The 23658-nt window shown below is 54.3% G+C and overlaps 1 protein-coding gene across 1 annotated transcript; it reads right to left on the bottom strand.

Annotated features, from left to right (window-relative positions):
* LOC311422356 (protein Wnt-4) lies at positions 1–18905 on the bottom strand. The gene is made up of 5 exons (XM_084495309.1): positions 18576–18905; positions 7652–7887; positions 5343–5474; positions 4858–5000; positions 1–4690 (listed from the first exon to the last, which is right to left on the bottom strand). Exons 1-5 carry the CDS (start codon positions 18650–18652, stop codon positions 4223–4225), a joined length of 1056 nt encoding a protein of 351 aa, XP_084351435.1. The 5' UTR covers positions 18653–18905; the 3' UTR covers positions 1–4222.
* Between the last annotated feature and the right edge of the window lie 4753 nt (positions 18906–23658).

Here is a 23658-nt window from a genome sequence, read left to right as displayed (position 1 = left end):
GGCTCTTGGCCCAAATGCAGTGGGTCAGGGAGGCTGGTGGCATGGGACGGGCAGCAGCAGTGAGCAGAGACTTAGGGGGACGTTCAGGGTCGCATGGGGGATGTCAGGGATGTCTGAGTGGGCAAGAGAGATGTCACAGGCCTGGGGAGCACTGGAGGAGGGGGTCAGGAGCATCCTTCTCCTCTAGGGTTGCAGAGGAGCTGGCAGCTCTCTGTGCCAGCAAGGGCAAGAAGGGGGTCCTTGTTCTACCCTTGTACGGGGAGGTGTTGGGGGCAAATGGACACAGTCCCTCACCTGGGGCTGAAGCTGGTTTGGTGAGGGGAAGAGATGGAGCTGGGGAGGTTGTGGGACAGGATCCATAAGGAAGAGAGGAGCCATTTGAAAGTGGCAGAAAGGAAAGGTATTTCCTTTCCTATAGGATAAAACGAGGCGTCGGGCTCGTTTTATCCTATCCTACCATCCTATTCCTGCAACAAAAGTTAAAATATAAATAATAAGAAAAAAGCCTTAACCCCTGCCACCCACAGAGGCCAAAGTGAGAGAAGCCATCAGTTCTACAGTGAATGCTGCTCAAAGGAGGGCTGAGCTGCCATGGGAGTATTAATGCCCTTGGAGAGCACAAAAAGAGAGAGCTACAACTACCAAAAGGGGCAGGGCAGGGTGCATGCGGGCCCAGCAGCACACCAAGGTGCTGGAGCAGGTAGCTCCAGTACAGAGGCACTCAGCGCTGGCATTCTGGGGGTACTTGGCGGTGTGTGGGACAGCGTGGGGCTAAGAGGTGATGCTCTTCCTGTGGAATGACCGAATGCCGTTTGTCCCCTTGGCTGAGATGAGTAGGGTGTGATGGTGCTTTCTGACTGCCTTCAGCCATGCTTCTTGGCTTGAGCCTGGCAGCTGAGTGCCCCTGACTTGCAGAGGGATGAGTGGAACGTGCTGATGGGGTCAGTGTGGAGTGGATTGGGCACCTGGCGTCAGAACCCCTCCAAATCCAGCATCCCACAGTGCAGGGGTGGAGACGAGTACCTGACAGGTACCTGGCTCTATGTCTGTGGGCAGTTCTTGCCCCCCAGCCCAAACCTTGGGAACTGGCAGGATGTTTCCAATACTCTAGCTGACCCTGCACAGTGGCTCTGGCCCCTTGGCAGGGGAGGAAAGCACTGCTTTAAGGAGACAAATATCAGCACCCTGCCTATAGGAGGAAGTTGGACATACTGAAATCTAAGATAAGTGGCCTCTTAAGCCAGCAGCGTGTCAAGTGGTTGAGGCAGAAGATGAGGGAGCAAGCTCCTACCCAGGCCTGGCTGCATGAGCTGGGGCAATCTGCTGCCCTCAGCACTGTTGGGTCCCTCTCTCCCCTGCCCTGGCACAGGGCTGCAGCCTCTCAGAAGAGCATAAACAGGACCTGCCTGAGCAATGATCACAGCAACTGATGGCTGCATGCTCACCAGGAGCCCAACAAGGGGAAGCACTGCTGAGAAAGCAGAGATGCAGCTTGTGGCCCAAATGCTAGCATCGCCTGAGGTTGGGAGGTTCCTCAGGAAGGACGAGGACAGCCCAGGCTGGGCCTCAGTGTCCCCTTTGCACTGTGCCACGTGGGCACCTCTCCTCCTGGGTGAGGCCTCACAGGAGAAGACCGATGACCATCTCCTGTTCGCAGCGTGCTGGGTTCACGCAGCCCAGCGGAGCCTGATTGCTAGGAAAAGAAAACCCTGTGGCTAATTCAGCACAAACTCATTATTTAATAGACAAAGTAAATATGAGAAAAAAAAAAAAAAGCATTCCCACTCCTAACCCACTGCTGAAATTCAGTTATGAGAAGAGCCAGAGCGCTGCAGAGCCAGGGTATCTCTGGGTGACATTTACAGGGCTCAGCTTTCATCGCAGTTTGAAAAAAAATCCCGTATGCAGAGATTATCTACACACTGATCTGGATTGTCTTGTTCAGCTTTGGCCCTCGTCCTAGATGGACAACGAGCAGAACACTTGGCTAGTGGCCTGAGGTCTGTGGCCTCTTCTGCATGAGCTGGGAAGAGGAGGAGCAGTCTCCAAGGTACTTGAGAGCTTGCAGCCTTGGGACCTGGAGAGCCGGAGGGTGGGGGAGCGGAGCCAAGATCCCCAGCAGATTCTAGGCGAGACAGCCCCTGCTCTGTGCTGCCCTGCTCAAACATCTCCAGCTTGCATGAAAATGCCTCAACCTGTGGTGGCTCCACCTTGGGGTTTCTGCTGGGTGCCAGCCCCCTGCTGCCACCCGGTGCCCCCTGCTGAAGGTCTGGGGAGCTGGGCAGCTGGGTGACAGGCGGGTCCCTTGGTGCAAGCCTCCCCTTTGCCGTGGTGTGGAGGAAGCGAGCAGGGGCCTGCTCCAGGCACACGGCTTGGCCCTGGGAGCTGCAGCGCTGCTGCATCAAGTCAGCTGTCAGAAGCCTTCCAGCCGTATGGTGTCTGGAGACCTTCCAGCGACCACAGCCTCTCCCCCAGCCCATCACTGCCACAGCACAGACGGGATTTAATGTATGTCTGCTTGTTCCCCTAACCTTTCCCCTCTCGAGGCAAAACAGGGAAGAAAAATAAGGCTGCAGGTTTGCAAGGACCCCCAGCCCAGATGGTGATGGTCACGACTCTGGGCTTTTCTGGACTGAGGTGGGCAGAGGGGAATGGGCTGGCTGCACGTGGGCGCTCCCTGCTCACACAGCAAATGCAGTGCCACCCCACAGTGGCTCCTGGCACTCTGGGCAGATGTTCGTCTTGGCTTGAGGTACCATTTGGGGCTTTTTCTTTGCTCCCTTTGCCTCTCAACTTGCAGAAAACTGGTTCGCTTTCCACCTCCCCTCGCAGTGCCCCACTGCTTATTAGTTCTCCAAATATTTCGTCCTGCAGCCTAGCAGCAAGGATGCTGCACCAGGTGGCGGGGAGGTGGGAGCGGGCAGGACAGCACTTTGTCCCTGTGGCGCTGCTGCGGGCACAGGGCAGCTGGGGCTCTGCTGCACTAAATCCCTGCACATGGGGCACATGCAGCAGCATCCCTTGGGCTCAGCCTTCCTCCCACACTGCCTGAGGATGAGGCAGCAGTAGCAGCAGAGCATGAGCATTGCATGTCCCCCTGCAGTGTCTTCCCCTCACCCCAGCAATTGCTTCACTTTAAACTTCTGCTTTTCTTGGTAAAAACTAGGCTGGGGACTGGCTGTGTCCAACCTTGTCCCCAGGACCCCTCACTGGCTGTGGAGAATGCCCTGGGGAAAGCACACACAGAGGAAGAGGAGGAGACCTGGTGGTGGGATGCTGGTGAGCGAGGTAGGGGCGGTTATAGAAAGGAGGGAAAGAAATCCCCTGGGATTTCCTGCCACTAGCTCCCATCTCTTCCTTGAATTGCAGGTACCACAGCCTCCCTGCACCCTCTCCACAGGCTCCAGCACAGTGAGGTGCTGGAGCAGTGAGGGGGTAAATGGGTTTGCAAGGGGAAGGGGAGTTGAGTGGGGATGTGGTGTCCCTTGACAGCCTGGGCAGCTGCTGAGGAGCTTCTGTAAATCACAGCAGCTGCCAGAGCTGCTCCAAAAGCTAGCTGCTGCCCAGGAGGCCTTTCAGCATCCCACAACAAGGGCATTCAGGAGTGTGCCACATCCCCTCCATATTCTCATAGCTCTAGATGGGCTCTCTGTGTTGCCATTAAGACCCAGGGACAGTGCCACCCTGTTGCCATCTCCCCATCTCCTGCCATGCCCCAAGCTGCACATACTGGCTGCACTCCATCGCCTCTCAAGGCTCATCTGAGCCAAGCAGTGCTCCGGGCTGCTTAGTGCATGCCTTAAACAAATACAAATCATTGTGATAGAAGATACTGAGTGCCTAACGCCAGCCTCAGCTTAGCCATCGCCCATTCACAATGCCCTGGAGGCAGTAGGAACTCGTCCGATGAGAGCAGGCATCGTGCAGGTCCCTGGCCACCTGGTGAGATCAGGCACATCCCTGCTGGCTCGGGAGGCCACTGTGGGGCTTTGGCTTCAACAATAAATAAAGCAAACAAACAAAAATACAACAATTGCTTTTTTTTTTTTTTAACTTTAAATATTTTTTTTTCTTTAAAATCTGTTTTCCTCTGGGGCTCTGTCTCTGTAAAGAGCTGCAATCTCCTTGCAGCGTCTGGGCCACTTCCTCAGTCCTGGCCCTGGGGCAAGAGAGAAGCAGGGTCACTTAGAGAGGGGAATGGACTGGAGCTCCCCTCTATGCATCACCGGCACGTATGGATTTCCACCACCCGATGGCAGGGTTTGCACTTGACGGAGCAGCACCAGTGGAATTTGCAGCTGCACCTTTCCACAACCTCCACTTCGTCCGTATGAAAGCCCCGACCACAGCACATGAGCTCACAGCCATCGATGGCCTTGGAGGTCTTGTTGCACTGCCGGCCACTGGTGCCCAGCACCCCATTCTTGAGGTCATGGTCACAGAAATCAGGGCTGGAGTCCAGGTAGACAAGGTCCTCGTCTGTGTGCGGTTTGAACTGGGAGTTTTTTGGCACCAGCACTTTGGTGGAGCCGATCTCACTCTGCTCGACCTCCGTGGCACCATCAAATTTCTCCTTCAGCACGTTGCCCACTTTGCGGAAGGGGGGCATGGCTTTCCAGCACGTCTTGAACTCGCACGAGCCTGACACACCATGACACTTACACTCCACCCGCATGTTGTTGAGGATCGCCTGGAGGAGCACATATGAGAAAGGAGACAGGACGATCAGCATGGGATGGATGCAGCAGGAAGGTGGGACAGAAAGGGGCAGGGCTCTGTGGGACATAGGGGGTTTAAAAGTGAAGCCAAAGTGGCTGCAGACCCTGCTGGGCTGCCCGGGTACCCCCTCACCATTACCTTCCTCCCTGCCTCGTTGTTGTGGAGGTTCATTAGCGCTCTGTTGGAAGAGGCCCCTTTGCTCCTCTCACGGACGTCGACGAAGGACTGTGAGAAGGCCACACCATAGGCGATGTTGTCGGAGCAGCCAGACCACTGGAAGCCTAAGGCACAGGGCATGGGTGAGACACGACGCCAGACACCAGCCTGCCTTGCTCATCCCTTTCAACCCTGCTCTTGCTAAACTACTGCTCATCTGCCCACTTCTGTCTTGCTCTCCACCAGGCTGGGCTGCCCATGTGAGTCACCAGACTGGGGAAGCCTGAGAAGGGCGGCCCTTTGAGGGGGGAGGAGACAAGATCCTTTGGGCTGTGCTCCCAGGTGTCTTTCTTTTTATTTATATATATATATGTTACATTTCTCTTAAGGGTGGCCCCCCAAGAGTGGGCATTGCTATGCTCGGTCGCTTTGCATCCCCGCACAGCTCCCGCGCTGTGTGTACTCACCCTGTGGGCTGCCCCCCTGCACTGTGCGGTCGCAGCCACACTTGTCCAGCTCACCGCTGCTGCAGGCGCGGGTCACTGCAAAGGCCACCCCTGCCGAAGAGATGGCATAGACGAATGCTGCCTCCCGCGTCCCTGCAACGGCACAAACAATGGTGGAAAACATGGCAGGAGGGCCGGGGCATGTGAGAAGCTGTGCATCTCAGGTGGCCAAGGCTGGGCTGGGCTGCTACATGCGCCTCTTCTCCCCATTCCTCCTTGCCCTGGTGTTGCACATAATGCCTCTTGAAAATCTGGTCTGAAAATGGACTCTTAGCAAAACACGCATACAGAGCTAGCAAATCGATCCCTTTGCCCTGTCTCCTCTTCCCCAGCGATGCGGTCCCACATGCAGGACTCATCCTCCCCACTCCCAGGCATGATGTGGGGATGACAGGCTTGGTCCCAAGCCTGTCATGCTTGGTCCCAAGCCCGCACCAGTCCCAGCAGAGGAACCTACGCTGCTTGCAGCAGCAAAAGCCCCATCTTGCAATGGCCAAGGAGCTGGGAACTGCCCTGCAAGGTTAAAACCTGAATGTGATGGGTAAGATTTTAACCTGGCAGTGAGAGAGATGCAAAGGCTGCATCGCCAGCATGGGGAGAGCTCTCCTGAGCCTACATGGGGTGACTGTCCTGCCTGGTGCTCACAGGGCACCCCTTCATGAGAGCCCTCTGGCACCCCAGTTATACTTCTGCACTGCTCCTGATATCCAGGACTGCCCCCTGCAGCTGCAGACCCTTGTCGTTGACACACAGCATCCCGGAGCTGTAGACACCTCCAAAAAACAGCCTGCAAAGCTCTACTATCACAGCCCAGTCCTGAGGAGCAGTCCCTTCCCTCCACTTTCTTGCACTACCTGTGTGGTGGCACCCAGAGAGAAAGAACTCATTTGAACCATCTGCATGGGGAGACCTCTGGACACAAATCCCAGGGGCGGCACAGCCTGGGATCGTGGCTGTCAGCTCTTGCAAAACCCAAACACCCACCAGCCTCTGAGGCTGAGGGGGGCTAAGGACACAGCTCCTCACCAAAGAGGAAGGCTGGTGTGTTGGGTAGCCATGTGTTAGGGCTGTGTGAAGACAGAGGTGGGGGTGGCAGATACCTCCCTGGCTCACCGGTTGGACAGAGGGCAGCTACTTTGGTGGTCGCAGCCCAGGCTTTGGTGGCCAAGCAGCAGTGGCTGGGGAAGGCCCAGCTAGCGGTGGGACTGAACCGCCTCCAAGTTAATCGAGGTTAATGGTAGGATCATGTTGGTCTGTTTGTGCTGTGGCTGACTAAAAAGAGGCGACTTTCAGTTTCTGGTATTTCTGGTATTTCCAGTCCTGAACCTTCACAAGAAGAGCTCTTCACCCCTGTATTGAGGGGAGGAAAGTTAAACAAGGAGCTGGTGACAGCTTTGACCGGTTCCCTAGATGGGAAGGTGCTCAGTGCATCAGAGGTTGGGTGGCACCCGAGGGGATGCAAGGGCCTCTGTGGAGGTCTCTGGGGGTGCTGGAGTGGCCTTCCCCTCCGGCTCCTCACCCTGAGACTCTGGGCCCTCACTTGGTTTGGTCACAGCCCTGTGCCCCCAGGATGCCTTTGTGCAGCTGGGATCGCAGGGGCCAGGTGCTGTCCTGGCCATAAATCCTCCCTGAAACGCTGGCAGTGTGGTGGTGGCAGCCGATGCTGCTCCAAAGAGGGTCCAGCCGCGGCGTGTTTTACTCTTGCTGGGCGGCAGAGGGCTGTCCTCACAAGGCCTTGCACGCAGATGGCTCTGTTGGAGAGCAGCGCTGTTTGGCAGCAGTCACCACTGTGGTGCTGCCCAGAGAAGAGACTGAATACATCCAGCATCTTGCTGCAGCTGTGGCTTTGCAGAGCAAAGCTCCTTGGCTCAGCAGGATGGAGATGGGGCCACTGAGCAACCTTATGGTCCTGCTCGAACTTGGCATGTCTTTGTAAAAGCTCCAGGCTGGATGCCTGGGGCTGATGCCTCCTTGGTGCCTACGTATGATGGGCACCCACTGGGTGTGAAAAAGATTCAGCAGAGCAACCATCCAGCAACTGAGGAACCACAAGGGCCTCGATATGCTGCTGCCAGCACAGTCTGAAGAGCTTTGCTGCAATGCCCAGGGAAGGGCTGTGAGCCCCAGGACCAAGTGCAGGGCTGTTCCCTACTCTCTGCAGCTGCTGGCTCGGTGGCAAATGAAACCCCCCTGCAGCCCAAAGGACCTGGCTGGGCTGTTGGAACTTCTCCCCTGTGCTGCAGCACCCCATGCATGTCTGCCTGGCTCACCTTGTGTTACCACCTTGCCGAAGACAGGCAGTGTGTCCAGAGTAGAGCAGTTCCAGCGGCGGTTGCGGAACTGGTACTGGCACTCCTCAATGGCCAGCTGGGCTCCGCGCCGCACCGAGTCCATCACCTCCAGGTTCCTCTTGCACATCTGCACCTGGCGCTGGATCAGGCCCTTCAGCTTCTCACAGGTCTCCTCCTCAGAGATGCTCCCCACCGAAGACAGCTTTGCCAGGTACCTGCCACAACGGCCAGTGCAACGGGTTAGGAGGCAGGGACTGGGGGAGCACACACTCATGTTCAGCAGGAGGTGAGGAGACCCAAGCCTGTCATCCCCTCACCTGGGTCACCTTAAAAGTGCCACTGCAGTTGCTCCACGGGATGCATTTCTGCATGGCAGAGAGCAAGGCCAAGCAAAACAACCATCCTGTGGCAGCCTGGTCCCCTGTCTCTTAGAGAGCCCAGCTGCTGACTCCCCTTTGCCTCTGTTGCCTACATGGAGGATATTTTCGGTGTTGTCTGAATGTGCCTGGTCAGGTCTCCTGAGTACCAGCATATCCAAGTGCTACTAGGAAAAGCCAGAGGTCTCTGAAGTCAGCCAAAATAAGCAGGACAGCCACTTGGCTGCCAGTTCCAGCTGCCACACGGCTCCCGCAGCGTGGCAGTGTGCTCATCACCGACAAACATCTCCCTCCAAACCACTTCCCTCCTGGAGCCTGCTTTTAGCTCCTCCAGTGACTGAGGATAGCCTCTGGGAGCTGCCAGGTTTTCTGTAACTTGGGGTTCAAGCAGTGCTTGAAGTGGGGAGGATGGAGCCAGAAGCCCACTGGGGACAAAACTGCATGTGCTGAGCACCTCCTGCACTGATCCGGCTCCCAAAAGTAGCTGCCAGGGATTTGGTGACTTGGAAGAGCTGGCCACATGCTCAGTTTTCCATGGCCCCATGCTCAGCAGGACTTACAGAGTTGCTCTCCAGTGGTGGCATTAGGGAAAGGGAGAGCTGCCCCTTTTTGGGTGAGCATCCCACAAGCTCCTGGCAGCTCCCCACCAAGCAGCTGAGTGCACTGCACACTGCAGTAACCCAACCCACCACATCTTGCACCCATCTCCATGTGCGCCAGTTTCCCAGGCTCAGCCTCCTGCCCCAGCCCTAGATGGGTTATAAGATAGACCCCCCACAACTCATCCAGGCTGTAGGATAAACCCCGATTTTCTAAGATTATCCACGCTAGTGCGGGTGCAGGCATGTGCCCAGACACCTCCCTCCTTCCTGTGGCTGATGGCACCTGCTTCAAGTGCCACTGCCACTGGTGGCACCCTGTGTTGCCACAGGGCAGCAATCCCTGGGCAGGCACAGCTCATACTCGCACCCTCCAGCCACACTGAGCTCTAACATTCTCAGGAATCACCAGCACCAAAAAGCTCACATTGCTACCTTGCCCGTGCTGAGTGATGTGAGTACTGAGCAAAGGCTTTTTGGAAAGCTCATTCCTTGACTCTGCATTTCTCAGCCCTACAGAGCTTGCGGGTTTTTTGTTTGCTTGTGTTTTTTTTCTCCTCCTCCAAAGTTACAACATCCTACTAAGGATTTTGCCTTTGAAGCACTGCTTGCCTCTGAGAAGTGACTGTTCAAAAGTGGCTCCTGCTTCCTGCCTGTTCCCATGTGTCCCAGGAGCCAGATCTGCTGACTTCAGCCACAAGATCAAGCTGTCATAGCCTCTTCCTCCCATTAGCTATGCCAGCCTGCCCCAGGAGGAGGGAGCAGGATTTTCTCTTCCGTGCATCAGCAGAATTATTCACCAGCTTGGTTTCATGCTTACAACTGGGGGCTGTGGGAGATGGTGAGAAAGCCGTGTTGGCTTGCAGTGTCCGTGGGGAGTCTGCATGGCTAGCCGTCAAAAGCATTCAGCTTTCCTCATGCATGGAGGTCACTTGATGCAATGCCTCTCGGACAGTGGGAAGTGGCAGGCTGCTGTGGTTTCAGAGCCAAGCTCTTTTCTAGCCTTTATACCAGCTAAGCAGCTCTGCCCAAGGGTTTCTGCTCCTCTAAGGGCCCAGTCTTTGCAGAGGACCGGCTGCATGACTGCCTGATGTACACAGCTAACTTGAAAACCCTACCACGAGTGAGCAAACCCATGGCTCGTCACCTTTCTGCCAGCCCCACGATGCGAGCAGTGCTCCTGGTGCTGTGCTGCGGCCCTGGACACTGGGAGCAATGTTTGCTGCTTCTGCACCCTGCTGCATGTGGCTGGGCCAAAACAAAGGCAGCAAATGTCCCTTGGGATCGTTCAGGACACTTGATGCTGAGCCCATGACAGCCCTCTTCGCTCCCTCACCCAGCTGTCATTTCAGTTTGTGCACAGGGAAGCCAGTGCACAGCAATGCAATCAGATTCATCCCGAGACACTGCGAGTTGGGTGATTAGCTTTGAGCCTGGAAGACAAGAAAACCAGATTCTGCCTCTAGCACCATCCCCTTGTGCTAATCTGCCTTTTTTTGCCCACTCCCCATCCCCCATGACTTAAGCAGTATTTTTTGCAGGAGGGAACCTGCTCCTGGAAAGCAGCATGGCTGGTCCTGCTGGTGAGCCAGTGCCCAGCCCCGCTGCAGGCACCTAACATCAGCTCTGCTTAGGAGCAAAGGAGATAGGGGCACCATCTCCTTTTCTAATATATTTCCCAGCTCAATGGGATTCTCCAAGCAATGTGGAGCTATAAATTCAAAGTACACATGGAGAGAAGGATGACAAGAGCCTTTCAAGCCTTTCCAAGTAGATGTGCCTGATAAGACACCTCCCCAACAGGCACTTAATGGTATTTGGGATGATAAAATGAAGGACAAAGATGCTTCAAAGATGGATACAGTTCTCCAAGAGCATGTCTGATAATTTGTTTTGCAAGGCAGGCAAATGAGGTGAAGCTATCCAGAATGATGCTGTGGCCTCTCTCCCCCATCATTCCTCCTCGGCCCATGCACATCTGCCCCTCCGGGGATGAAGGCAGCTGTGCCTGAAATGCCACAGCCCCAGGAGACTCCCAGCTTACCTCCAGCCTCCCACACCCTCTGGTACCATCTCTGCTTTCAAAAAAAAGGCTCCAACCAGAGGGGGCAGCTCCAACCCTAGTCTCTAGGTCAAATCAAGGATGCAAGGAAGGATATTTGTCAAGTATGGGACTGCTTTGAGTCTTTCAGGTGGCACCTGTCCGTGTCATGTTCAGGGGCATGACACAGGAACATCTCACTGCCTTTCCCTTCTCTGTGGCAGCTGTGGGGCAAGATAAGAGCTGGGAAAGGTGCTCTGCCCCCACCAGGATTTTTTTTTCCCCATCCAGGAATTTTTTTTCCTGGATTGAGGTGGTAGAAGCCACAGACTTCTACCTTCTCTGCCTTTGTGCACATGCAGTAGGACCAGCACACCAGGAGTGAACCAAAGCAAAGCTGTCCTCTGCAAGGTCTCAGTGCAATCTCCATCTCAATATCACATCTTGATTTCTCTGTAGCTGAGCAGGGCTCTAGACTATGATTTAAGTCTTACAGGCAGCCTCAGAACAGCCCTGCTTGTGGAAAAACAAACAAACAAACAAAAAAAAAACCCACAAACAATAGCATAATTTCTTCCCTTACCAAGACTGGGCAAAGAATGTTTCAAGGGGTAGCTCCTGCCCAAGTCATTTGTTCAAGTCTTGTCTTCTTGCTTCATCATCAGATTTGTATTTCTTTTCTCCTGCCTTTACATCCAGACAAGTCACTCACAGAACAAGCTCCCTTTTATTAAAAATCACTGACTTAACATAAAACCGACAGAAAGCCATTCTTTTATATCCATCCACAGCATACAGATCAAGGTTGAAGTCCCACAATTTACGTATTTGCAGTTGATCCACTCGGTGAGATGGCAAACAGGGAAACCTCAAAGCCAGGGAGATTTGAAAAGGAAAAAAGAAAGCCCTACTTAAATAAAAGTGATGATAATTTCTGCCGCAGAGGCTGGCAGGTAGAGGCAGAAGGAGAGGGGAGGGGATTGGCTGCCATGGAAAGGTGTGGAAATGTGAGTCACGGATGGATTCTCAGTAGAGGCGGTTTGGGGAAGATGCAGCAGATGTCCTGAAGTGAGCAGAAATCTTGGTTTTTAAACAACAACAACACACACACAAAACAACCAAGAAACATCTGAAATTGAGTTTCAGGTGTGAAAATTCCTCACGTTGTCTCATTTGGAGAACATTTTCCTAAAGTTGGTGACAGCCAGGCCTGTGGCCCCCTATCAGAGATGCTGAGCAGTCAGATGAGTCAGAAGCTTCGCCCTGCTCAGCAAACACCCTGTCCTCCTGGGCCACCTGCCTGGCTAAGGCCATAAAGGGGTTGTTCCAGCCAAAACAAGTGAGAGGAGAGAAGAAAAGAGGAGAGAAGGAAAATGCTTCAGTATCTCTGTGCTGCTGGAGCAGGGAAGGCAGCCACCAGCCTCCACCTGTGCCCATGGTGGGTGTTGCTGAAGACCTGCAAGGCTGCCCCAGTGCAGCTGGTGGCCCTGCAGCAGGACATGCCGTCCCCCGTCCTCCCCCAGAGACTAGACGCCTCTCCCCCTGGGGATTAGATGTCCTTCCTTTCTGTCGCTTGTAAATGTAAACCATGATTTACAATGCCGTCATCCAAAAGCCTGTCTGGTTTCTTCCCTGGAAGAAAAGCAGCTCTCTGGCTCTGTCCTTCCTGCCAGTTACTGCATATTTAATCTCTTGACTGAAACCATGATTTTCACACCCGATTCTCCACCTCCAATTAATGGCTGCCAAAGCAGTCCCCCAGGGCCACCGTGCTCACCATGATCTGACCAGGGCTGGCAGGGAGCGAACCCCACGGGGCTCTAGCCCAGCTAGGGACTCTCCACCAGCTGCCCTGCAGCTTCTAGGATGTGGTTTCACCCTTAGCAAGCTGTCACAGGCAATGCTGGCCCCCCAACCCCTGGGGACAGCCAGGGGGCCTGGTTGTGGGTCCCAGGACAGCCTGGTGCCCTGGCTCAGCACCTACACTTTGTGATGGAGAAGAGCAGAATTGGCAAGCTGAGCCAACCCTGAGGGCAGAATCTACTTTGGGAATCTACTTTAGCTGTGCAGGAAGCATCCTTTACAGCATCTCCCTTTATAAGCCAATAGGATCTTCTCCTGTGCTTGAGCACAGCAGCAAGGACTGACTGCAAGAGGAAGCAAGTGTGGGCCACATGTCTGAGCCATGTGGGAATTCGCCTTGTGCAGCACTTCAGGCTAGACCTGGTTGGAGAAATTCTGACAAGTTTTTCATTTCAATCCAAATTTGCAAACACATGGTGAGAGAAGCCCTTTTTTCAGGATTAGTTTGATCTCACCCAACTTCCAACAGACCCCAGGCTGGTTTCCATTGGCCAAGATGCTCAATTAATTTTTTCCCCGAGTAATTTAATGAAAGCACAATACTGGCTCCAGTTCTGCTGAGGCTGCCAGATGCTGCACAGTACCTTCCCAGCTGCAAACCACAGCAGCCACTCCTGGGGAGCCCGGAGGATGCAACTGGGGGTCACCCACAGGAATGGGGGGCATGCACCCCACACCTGGAGGCAATCAGAGGTGGCCTGCACTTTGTAGCCAGGGTAGGGCCTGCCATTCAAGCAGCCTTGGATAATTGAGATCTCTGTGGATTCGCAAGGCTTTCAGCTTAAAAAAAATTATAATGAAAATCGAGTATTTTAAGAGCCTGTGGTGTTGCACTTCTAAGGAAATATGGAGGAACCTCCTGGAAATGGCTAACCTCCAAGGTTGCTCAGCAGTTTCACATTTTAAACAAGCCCAAACAAATGGCTGTAATGTATTTCCCTCCATCTACAAGGAAGGATTAATTGAGAGGACAACAGCTCTCTGCAGAGTAGCATAAGCATTTTTTTGCTGCAATACAAAAGCCTGGTTCTGACTCATGGATCCACCACAAACCATTGCAAAGAAGAAATCTGCTTCTTGCCATTGCTTGCACATGGAGCTGACCAGATCCTGTCTTTGCACACCGTAGGATACAGGGTAGCTTTATCCGACCCATGTCCCTCCTCCCTAGAATATGGCTCCTGAAGATTAGGGTATAGTTTTATTTGAGGTGTCCTTAGGGAAAGAACAATGCCCATCCTCACTGAGGAGCGGGAGGGCATCAATCCCTCCTCCATCCTGGCAGAGCTCAAAGACAAGCCTGGGAGTTCAGTGTCGAGATTTGCAAAGGTCTCTTGCCTCTGCAGGATGCAACCCTTAAGGGCAGTCTGTTTCAATAGCTGAGCTAAACTTAGCTGCTTTTGTCAAAAGTGGCAGGATTTTTTTTTTTCAAGTATTGAAAAAAAGAATCATTCAAATCAGTGGAGGCTGCTCATTTAGGTCTGCCTCCCCAAATCCCTTGGGAATAAGCATGCAGGGTCCCAGCACCCCCGGTGTTAATTAACCATGCAGTGCACGGGCAGGGGAGCCCTAAGTGCTGTGCCTGCAGCCCCAGCAGGATTCCCAGAACAACGTAAAGGGGCTCTGGGCACCCCTGCAGCAGAGAACCCTTCATCCAGCCCCCCAGCAGCCCTTGAAGCAAGGAAATTCTCCATCAGACCCACTTTGTGCAATCCACTGCCCTAGCTGCCAGAGCAGATGAGACTGGGGAACCTTCCCGACACCGTCCTCGCACCAAAAAGCACATGGGGAGGGGAGCAGGGCTTGGCAGAAGCAGATCTGCCCCGGAGCTACTTGCACCTGCTGAATGAGGGCTGCAACAGCGTGGCATCCACTGGGAAAATGCTGGGCTGGTTCATAGTTGAGTGGAAAATGGGAGGGTCACAAAAACATTGCAAAGAATCTCACGCAAAATGGAACCCAACCAGGCTTGAGGTGAAGCAAACTCTGCTAGCAAAGCTGGGGAGATTCACCTTAAAAATTGAGTCTGGTTTAAGAACAGAGAAATGCAAGTAGAGGACCTAGGCCTGCTTCTTCTACATCCCCTACGTTGTGCAGTGACCCAAAACCGGCAGAAGATTAGTGTATAGGGCTACCCAGGCTGCTCCTGCAATATCCCCTCTGCAAAGCTGGCAGGGGTGAGCAGAGAGCATTGGGCCCTGTGTTTGTCAAGCACCTTGTGATGTTCAGTGAAACATCACAGGGGCTACAGAAAAAAAAATCTTTTTATCCCTTTCTCTCCAGCCCTCAAAAGTCGTTGCTATTAGTTGCTTAGCCAGGCTTGTTAGGACGCTTGCAAGGTCTCCAAGCTTTCCCAAGAATAGGCAGTTTCATTATTTAAAGGCTTTTAAAAGCCCAGCTGTGCTCCTGGCCCTTTAAGCCAAGTCTCAAGCCCAATCGGAAGCTTTAAACTCCTGTAAATAGGGGGTAGATGGAGCTGCCGGTGGCACACCCTGCTCTGCAGCAGCATAATCACATCTCCTACTATTCAGAGTGCATGGAGAGCCTCCTCCAAAGCCAGTTCTGGATGTGTAACAGCAGGAAGAGGGAGAGAGGCTGCAATGACTCCCAGAGAGCTAGATAACCAGGGCCCTGCCCATAAGGGACCCCTGCCCTGTTGCCTCTTGAAGCTTTTCAGGCAGGGGAATTGATTCTCAAGGCTACAACTGCTCCAACAACCCAAATAGCTACAGGTAACAGCAGCCCCAGTGCCATACGCAGTTAAGAGAAACCTGCATTTATCCCCACTTCACATATGTTCTAGTTCACCTCTTCAGGTGGGTTTCTGCTCCCCACCAGCCCCCAAGGAGTTAAATAAATCACCCCTTACCTCCTGCCAAGACAAGGGCCCAGCTCTCCCTGGGCCACTTCCAAGAGGCACTCAGCCCGTGCAGTGCTGGGCGTTTGGCTGAACCCTCTGAGAACACCCCCAGCACCAGGATGTTGCTGCACCTCTGTCCGAACATGCTTCCAAATTCAGTCACGTTCCTGCATGCATAGGTTCAAGAGCTGAACTGAGGCCGTGACATGCAAGTTGCTTCGAATTGCAGCTCGTCCCATGGGTAAAGCAAGTCCCTGGAGTCCTCCAGAGGAAACACAGAAGGGAGAGGGACCTGCCCTTTATGCACAAGCACAATCAGCTACAGCCCTTTACTTCACTTTACAATTCTGTGTCTGCTTTAAGGGGAAGGCTTAAAGCACTCCGAGCCCCAAAAGGCAGAAGAAAAAGCAAGTCTGAAGCTTTCATTGGAAGGGGCAACAGAGCATCTCTTCAAATTTGTATGTCACAGCTTTTTTGGACAGGCGGTGAGCCCAACAGCAACTCCCCGAGCTCAGACACTGAGAAAACACACCTGAGGTTTACTTCCTAGCCAGATAGAAAGTATCTCAGTCCATTTAATGAAAAGATCTGGCAAAGTCCCTTCCAGCTTGAAATGTGCAGCAGCAGAGCAATGCCTGGCAGAGATGCTGACACCATCCTCTTCCAGGTGGGATGGGGCTCAGAAGGCACCATGTGCAGGGTCCTGATGAGCCCTACCTCACTGAGCTGGGCTTGCCGAAAACCTTCAGCTCAAGTGTTGCAAGTGGCGTTTCCGAAGCGCTCAGGGAATGCGAGTCCCGACAGGTCAAAAGACGCTTTAGAAAAAGCCTCGTCTTGTGAAAGGCACACTGAGCTTAATCACTAATCCAGCAGGTTTCTGGAAAAGCAAACTTCACTGTGCGCTGCCACCCAGTGCACACACGTACGTGCAGAAGTATGCACCTGGCCAGGCGCGCACCCAGCACCGTGCGCCAGCTGGATCCAGCCTCCAGATGCTGGGCGCGGGTGGGCAGCACCCAGGCAGCACTGCGATAAAGCAGAGCATGCTGGAGCCCACACGCATGACACATGCAGCTTTGCAAAGACATACGAGGCATACTCATTCTTTGAATATCTGATAACTCCTGGGATCCTTCTAACTCTGTTTATTGCCTCCAGCAGCCTTTGTTTCTGATGTGAGAAGATAAACAATGGGAATTGTCTTAATCCTAAAGGCAAAGAATAAAAAGCACTGAGCGGGGGATGATCCTTTTATCACAATACATTTGTAACATCAAAAAGTTAAACCTTTCTTTTGAACGCACTGAGCTGTATCTGCTTTTCCTCCCCTGTTGGCAGGAATGAGCCCTCCGTTCTCCCATGGATGAACCCCCCACGCCCACCCCTCGTGCTGTGCTCTCGTCGTGCTGCAAGCACGGCTGGCTGCACACAGTGCTGCCGCTTGTCGCAGTGAGCCACCCCTCTGCCTGCCTCATCTTCCCACTTCTCCCCACCAGCCCCAGCCCTGCAGCCGTGTGCCAGGACTCCCCCTCCGCACACCCATGTGGAGCTGACCCTGCTGCTGTGGTTTAACACCGAACCCCTCCTTTGCCAGGTGCTTCCCCATGCCCATCCTGGGCGAGCAGAGGCTGCTCCTCCCCGGGGACCTGCAGTCATCCTGCAGGGCTTCCTCCGGACTTTCTCCCTGCGGGAAAAGCACTCCCACTCTTTCCGATGTACCTTCACCAGAGGCGTGACAGCTTAAAGACTACCTTGATAGCTGCTGCGATCCACCCACCTCTTTGCTAGAGACTATCAGAGCACAAGTCGCTCCATCTGGCAAAACAGGGGGGAGGAGGGCTGAGTGCTAACACATCCCAGCCAGCTGCCCGAGGGTGAGCACCTTTTCCCATCAGCAGGACACTGGGAGAATACTGCTGACCTGGTGCCAGCTTTCCCCAGCTGTAGGGAGCATCCTCCAAAACCAATCCACCTCCTGCAGTCTCCAGCAAGCCAAACCTAAAGGCAGGAGAGATGGGAATCACAGAGGGCACTCCTTGTGCCGCACAGGGGACATGCTTCTGGGTCCATGCCTGCCTGGGTGTGATTGTTGGGAGAGGTGCAAGCCACCAGGGAGCTTTTGTGTTGGCAGCCCCAGCCTCCAGCCCTGGGGTCTCCCTAGGGGTCTGTGGTGTGCCTGCTCTTGCTGATGGAGGCCCGGGGAAGCAAGCTGGATGCGGCCCACATGCCCAGCCTGACAGCAGGTTCGCTTGGTGCAAGCACCGGGATCTGAGTTCAGCCTGCGAGCACAGCAGCCGGTGACGCTGGGAGTGGGGCAAATAGTGTCTCCCAAAAGACAAGATTTATTAGGAGGAAGCAGTGCCTCAGAGCTTTGAGGGAACGCGCTGTCACACTCCGTCCCCTCTGCCCTGGGGGTCTCCCCAGAAGACAGCCCCTCAGCTTTGGCAAATGTGCAGGAATTTTCCAGAACGATTTCCACCCCTGTTTACCTTAGACATTATTTCAGTGTTTGCTCAGCGGGTAACCAATGTCACCGGGCTCCTCCACAGCACGCAGCAGCCCCCCACAGCCCCTTGACTGTGCTCGGGGGGCAGCGGGAGCCAAGACACGCGCAGCCTGACCTGCAACGGGTCCCCGGGGCCAGTGCGCGAGCAAGCCCAGCTCGGCCGCAGCAGCCGCCCTGGCCCTGACAAGTCCTTCCCTGGACCGATGGCCCTCACGGGGCGCCTCGCCAAGCCCCAGGCCCTGCTCTGACCCGGGGGCCCGACCTCGGCTCCCCAGCGCAGCCCAACCGAGTAACTGAAGAACAAAAGGAGAAAGAGGGGTCTTTCGTGCCCCTCAAGCGAGCCGGTGAGCGGCCTCGACGAGGCGCGGGAGCCGAGCAGCCGGGCATGGTCTGCATCCCTGCAGCCCACCTGCCGGGGCCGCCGGGCCGCCAGTCGCGGCCCCGCCGGCTCGGAGGGGGCGACAGCCCGGAGCCCCCCGCGGGCTGACCCGGGGCCGGGAGCCCGAGCTCCGCCGCCGCCCCGCTCCGAAGCTGGGCAGCGACGGGGCGCGACCCCCGCGGGGGGGATGCTGCCGGGCCCCGCGGCACCTGCTCGGCCGCCCCCGGGGGGAAGCAACAAGTGGCGGCGGCGGCTTCCCCTCGCCCGCGGCTACTCACAGCCAGTTGCTGGCGTTGGCCGAGAAGGTTGCGAGGATGATGAGCAGCAAGGAGCGCAGGAAATACTCCGGGCTCATCCTGGAGGGCAGGCAGGCAGGCAGGGAAGGAAGGAGTGGAGCGGAGCGGAGCAGAGCGGAGCGGAGCGCGACGACGACGACGACGACGACGACGACGACGACGACGGCGACGGCGGCGGCGGCGGCGCCCGCCCGGCCCACGGCCCCCAGGCAGCCGCCGCCGCAGGTGGGCGCCGGGCAGGAGCGGCGGCGGCTGGCGGCGGGCGCTGCCCGGTAGATGCGCCCGCGGCGGCCGCCGAGCCCGACTGTCAGCTCGGCCGGCCCATCCCGGGATGGAGCGGCGGGCCGGGGGCGGGCCGGAGGCGGGGGCAGCCCCGGGGGCGGCCCCAGACTGCGGCTCCCGGGGCGGGTCCCGCCGCTGGGGACACCCCCGGGGCGGCACCGGTGGCGTCCCCTCGCCGCGCTGCGCTGCCCGCCTGCGATTCCCCCCCCGGTGCCGCTCCACCGCCGGCAGCGGGCCGCGGGGCTCGGGATGGAGCACGGTGGTGCCTCGGTTTTCCGTAGCGCTGGGAGAAACCTGGGCATCCCATGAACTGCCTCCACTTGTGTTGGAAGGAGTCTCCCAAGGAGAGGTTTCTGAGGGTTCGCCACAATTAGGCAGCTCCTGACTTCGTCATCTGAAAACTGAAAAGAGGGAGGTCCTGGGGGATTACCGTCAGTAGGGAATAGCAGCCGGAGCTGGCATCGGGACAGGGCCACACACCCTCTTTGTGTCACCACAGGTCTGTCCCTGCAGTGCCTAGTGCTGTGCATTGAGCATGTGGAGGAGGATGCTTGAACAAGCATTAAGGATTAAATCCACACCTGAAGTTGTCTAGAAAGGTCAACTGCTGGGAATCCCAGCAGCCTGGTTTGCTGGCCCTGGAGGCCAGGAGATGCAGTGGGAATCCCCATCTCTTTCCCCATCTGCCATGTCTCCATCTATCCCCCACAGACCACATGGGCACAAATGACTCAATTTAAAGCCAGGACCAACACAAGATGTCATGAGATGGCTGCTAGGAGTGAAACCCAAGATCCCAAGCAGCAAACAACTGTGCACCAAATCTCCTCCTGTCAATGCTATTAGTTAGGTCCATTACTAAAACCTCTTGCTACCATTTCTAAAATCTTGCCAAGCTGGTTTGGAGCTATTCAAAATTCCCTTTGTCTTTTCAGCGCAATTTTCCTGCTCACAGCATAGCTGGAGCACACTTATTCAAATCAAGGCAACTTGCACTGTGCTGCACACATGCCTAAGTATATTACACCTACTTTAAAATCTCTGCATTAGTTCCCTGTCAAAGTGAGGATTTAATTTCAAAGTGCTTTGACGTATTTTCTAGCTCCTGACAGGCTGCAGCCCACCCTCACCTAGTCATTCATCTAGCTTCGTGTTCTCGCTGATGAACTTGGTTGAAAGCGGGACACTGGCTGGTGGGCAGGTGAATTGGAGGCTGTCGCTGTGAGCCCCAACTAGGTAATTCAGTGCAAGTGAAGCTGATTAATCTGGCTCATTGTGCAAGACAAAACCGTGGCTTTCCTCTTGCTTCTAATGCCTCCGAGTGTTGAGTGAAGTCATCAGGAAGGCAAGACCTGGCTGAAAAGCTAATGGGTAAGAGAGGTTAGAGGTGCCTGGCTGGGCTGCCAGAGCCATGTAAGTGCACACAAATAGTGTGCACTCACAAGTGTTTGGACCTCGGGTGCCTTATTGCCCCACAAAAGCCAACACCAAAGAGTCCAACAGAATTCAGATGGGTGAGCATGGCCCTGGACCTCTGCAGGGATCCCAGAGGCATGACGCATACCTGTGGCCCAAGGAGCATCCCTGGCTGAGGTGCTAAAGCTGGCAGTGCTGCTGGCAGGCTCAGGGAATGCCGTGGCTCTTCCCAGAGCAGCCCTGATGGCAGGATGGCACAGCAGGTACCTGGCCTGGGCTGGAAGACTGTGAGATACCATGGTTTGATTTCCCAAGGTCTGGGCTCCCTCACCTTCATTAGAGCCCCATGTGCTGAGGGTCATGCAAGATGCTCTTCTGCCCCATGAAGTCCCCTCCCAGCACCTGGCTCTGAGTTAAGGGTTGGTTAGGTGAGCCAGGGAGATGTAGCAGATCGTGCGGTCTTCACCTGGTTCTTTTCTCTGTTAGTAGCAGCAGAGGTTTCAGCCACTTGGCCCTCGCACCCTTGGAGATTTGTGTTCTCTGCTTCTTCCCCAGATCTGCTCTCTCCTTTACTTTCTACCTTCTGCCTGTGACATGTCTGCCTTGGTGCCTTCCCTTGGCCCAGGAGCTGCGGGATGTCCTCCGGCTGCTGTGGTGGGTTCAAGCCACCTGTCCCCAGGGGAGCAGGTAGAGCAGAGGGAACACCCCAGCTTACCCCACAGGAAGGAATTGTCCACACATGGCAGATGTGGATTTGTGCATGACCATGAGGTTGTTTGCAGCAGTCACAGCATTAGATCATCTCCATGGGATGCGTCGGGGTTTGGGTGTTTGCAGGGGGATGGATGGGAGCCCTATGCCTGAGAGGGGGCAGATGAAGCACATCTGAAGTTAGTCACCCCGAAGGGAAGTGCTGGGTGAGCTGTCTGCAGAGCTGATAAGAGAGTGGCGGGGCAGGAGGGGTGTTTATTTTACATCCTCCATGGTGGAGGAGGTGATGAGTGTGAACGGATAGACTTTGGAAATGGCCACTCACCAAGAACAAGGGAAATCCCTTGGCCCTTTCAGAGATGCCATGAAATGCTGCTCAGTGATTACCTGCAAACAAGATACTTTTGACCTTGTGGTCAGAAGATGCCAGGTTGCTGTAGTGAAGACTTTGAAGCACAGCTTGTTTGGAGTTGAGAAAGGGGAAGGTAAAGAAAAGTGTTTAAAGAGGAACAAGGTTTCCTGGTCTTGTGAACTGGTTTAGAGTGGACACAGTGAAGCCACTCCTTTGCCACCCACACAGGACAGCATCCATGGGGTGACCAACCCTTGTCACCCCCAGTGTGTCTTGGGGCTCAGCACCTGCTGTCATTCCCCAGTGCTGCAGGGTGTTGCTGTTTGTTACAGTTAATGTCTTGCTTTAATGAACATCAAAACCCCATTAGATAAGAATGCTTCTTTTGATGTTTACATATTTCAGTGGATGGGAAGATGAATAGCATGCACCTAAGAGGTATTTCATAGGCCTGTCCAGGTGCTTCTGGATTCAAAGGCTGCAGAGAATTACCGTTGCCATATCTCAGGCAAGGAAAAATTCCCAGCTGTGGTAGCAGGATGAGGGTTTCCAACTCTGAGACCTAATCTGTGACCAGTGTGAAAGTGCAGAGCTTGCAAAGGACTGTGCAAAGGATTTAAATGATGTATGTACAGCTACCCTGAAGCATAAGTGCAGGCAGGTAGCACTGTGGCTCAGTTCCTGGATCTGACCAGTGCTAGTAGTCACAGAGGCTGCAGGAGGTCTCTCACAGGTTCTTTTTGACTTTCTGAGGCCCATGGGGCTTTTTGAATGGGATTGAAAGTGGAGTAGCCTGCAGCATGGACAGTGGCCTTGACCACGTGATGAGGAGAAGAGCTGTGAGAAAGACTGAGGCAAAACTCATGACTGAACCTGAGGCTGCAGGGGTTTACAATGAATAGAAATAAATTCTGTTTTGAACTTAATGGAACATAAATATTGGACACTTAGCAACAGTACATGTATTAATCCTGTCCTGGAGAAAGGAGGAGCTGTTCTGAGAGCTTCCAAACCAGAAAACACAGGACAATTGTGCTCCTTTATAGAAACTTGTGGTTTTTCTGATGAAATTTATTTCAAACTATCCAAACATTTCAGAGCTGCTCTGATGACTGCTCAGAGAAGGTGCTGTATATGAGTGCAGTTCACAAACAGAAGCAGCCTTGGAAAATGAAAATTACTCTGACAAAAGAACTGTGTCCAGTTCATTATAAACGGAAAACGAGTGGTTGCTGTAACCCCTGCTCAGCTGGTTGACAGGGGTGTACCAAATACAGGACGATGGTCACAAGAAAATCATGACTTGTGAAGATGGTTTTCCTTCAGCTGCATCAGGAAGCTGTGTGGGTTGCAGAGCACTTCAGCCTGCATGCTTGGGGGTGTGCATTTATTTGTGTGAGTTTTCGGAAACCACAGATGCAGACATTCAGTCCTAACAAATATGCCATACCATCACTCCAAATCCAGTGCCAATGCTGGAAAATTCACTCCTCTGAATTTATTGTCAAGTATGGCATTGCAAAAAGCAGAATGACTTGGGATTTAAGGTCTTTTCTTTTGGATGTGAACACACTATGAACATTTCTCTGGGAAAAGGCATGTGAGTGCCTATGGTGAATCCATGAGAGTTGTCTGTACAGGAATTTAAGAGCATCCCTGAATGTGGGGAATGCCTTCAAACCAACCCATTACAGAAGAGCCAAGTTTTCCACCAGCCAAATATATCATTTTTCACAGGGCTGTGAATGAATTGCCCCCTGGCTTGTACTACCTTCAAAGGAGGTTGTTTCACAACTCCAGACTCTAGAGTTTAAAATATATCACAATTGGCTTCACCACTCACCTGGGCACCATCCAAACCAAGCAGACTGTATGTGGTGCTGCTGAAACAAATCTTGATCCAGGTGCTGGATGACTGGAGCACACACTGGTGCATATGCAGTGAGCCAGAGTGACAGCCAGCTACTGCAACCTTTGCCCTACTCACCCAGCCCAGGGAGAAAATGAGATTGCAAGCTGGTTGGATACATAACACAATGACTGGATCCTCTTTGGTGCTTATTATACCCCCAGGCACTCAGGAGCATCAAGACTTCATCCTCCCTTGCAGGAGCTGGGGGGAAGCCACACTCAACTGAGCAGGGTGGGAGTAGGGGATGTGGTCCCCAGGATCGCACAGGGTCTTGCAGGCTGGTGATGGCCAGGCAAGGAGCTGGCAGGAGCAAACACCTCTGCCCATCTGTGACTTGTGGTGGAGTTGGAGACGCTCAGCACATTGCAGTCCTGGTCCTCCTTCAGGTTTTG

The sequence above is a fragment of the Aythya ferina genome (assembly GCF_964211825.1).
Source record: "Aythya ferina genome assembly, chromosome: 21".
NCBI lineage: Eukaryota > Metazoa > Chordata > Aves > Anseriformes > Anatidae > Aythya > Aythya ferina.
The sequence above is the reverse complement of the archived record's forward strand: the minus strand, read 5'-3'. Positions and strand labels throughout refer to the sequence as shown.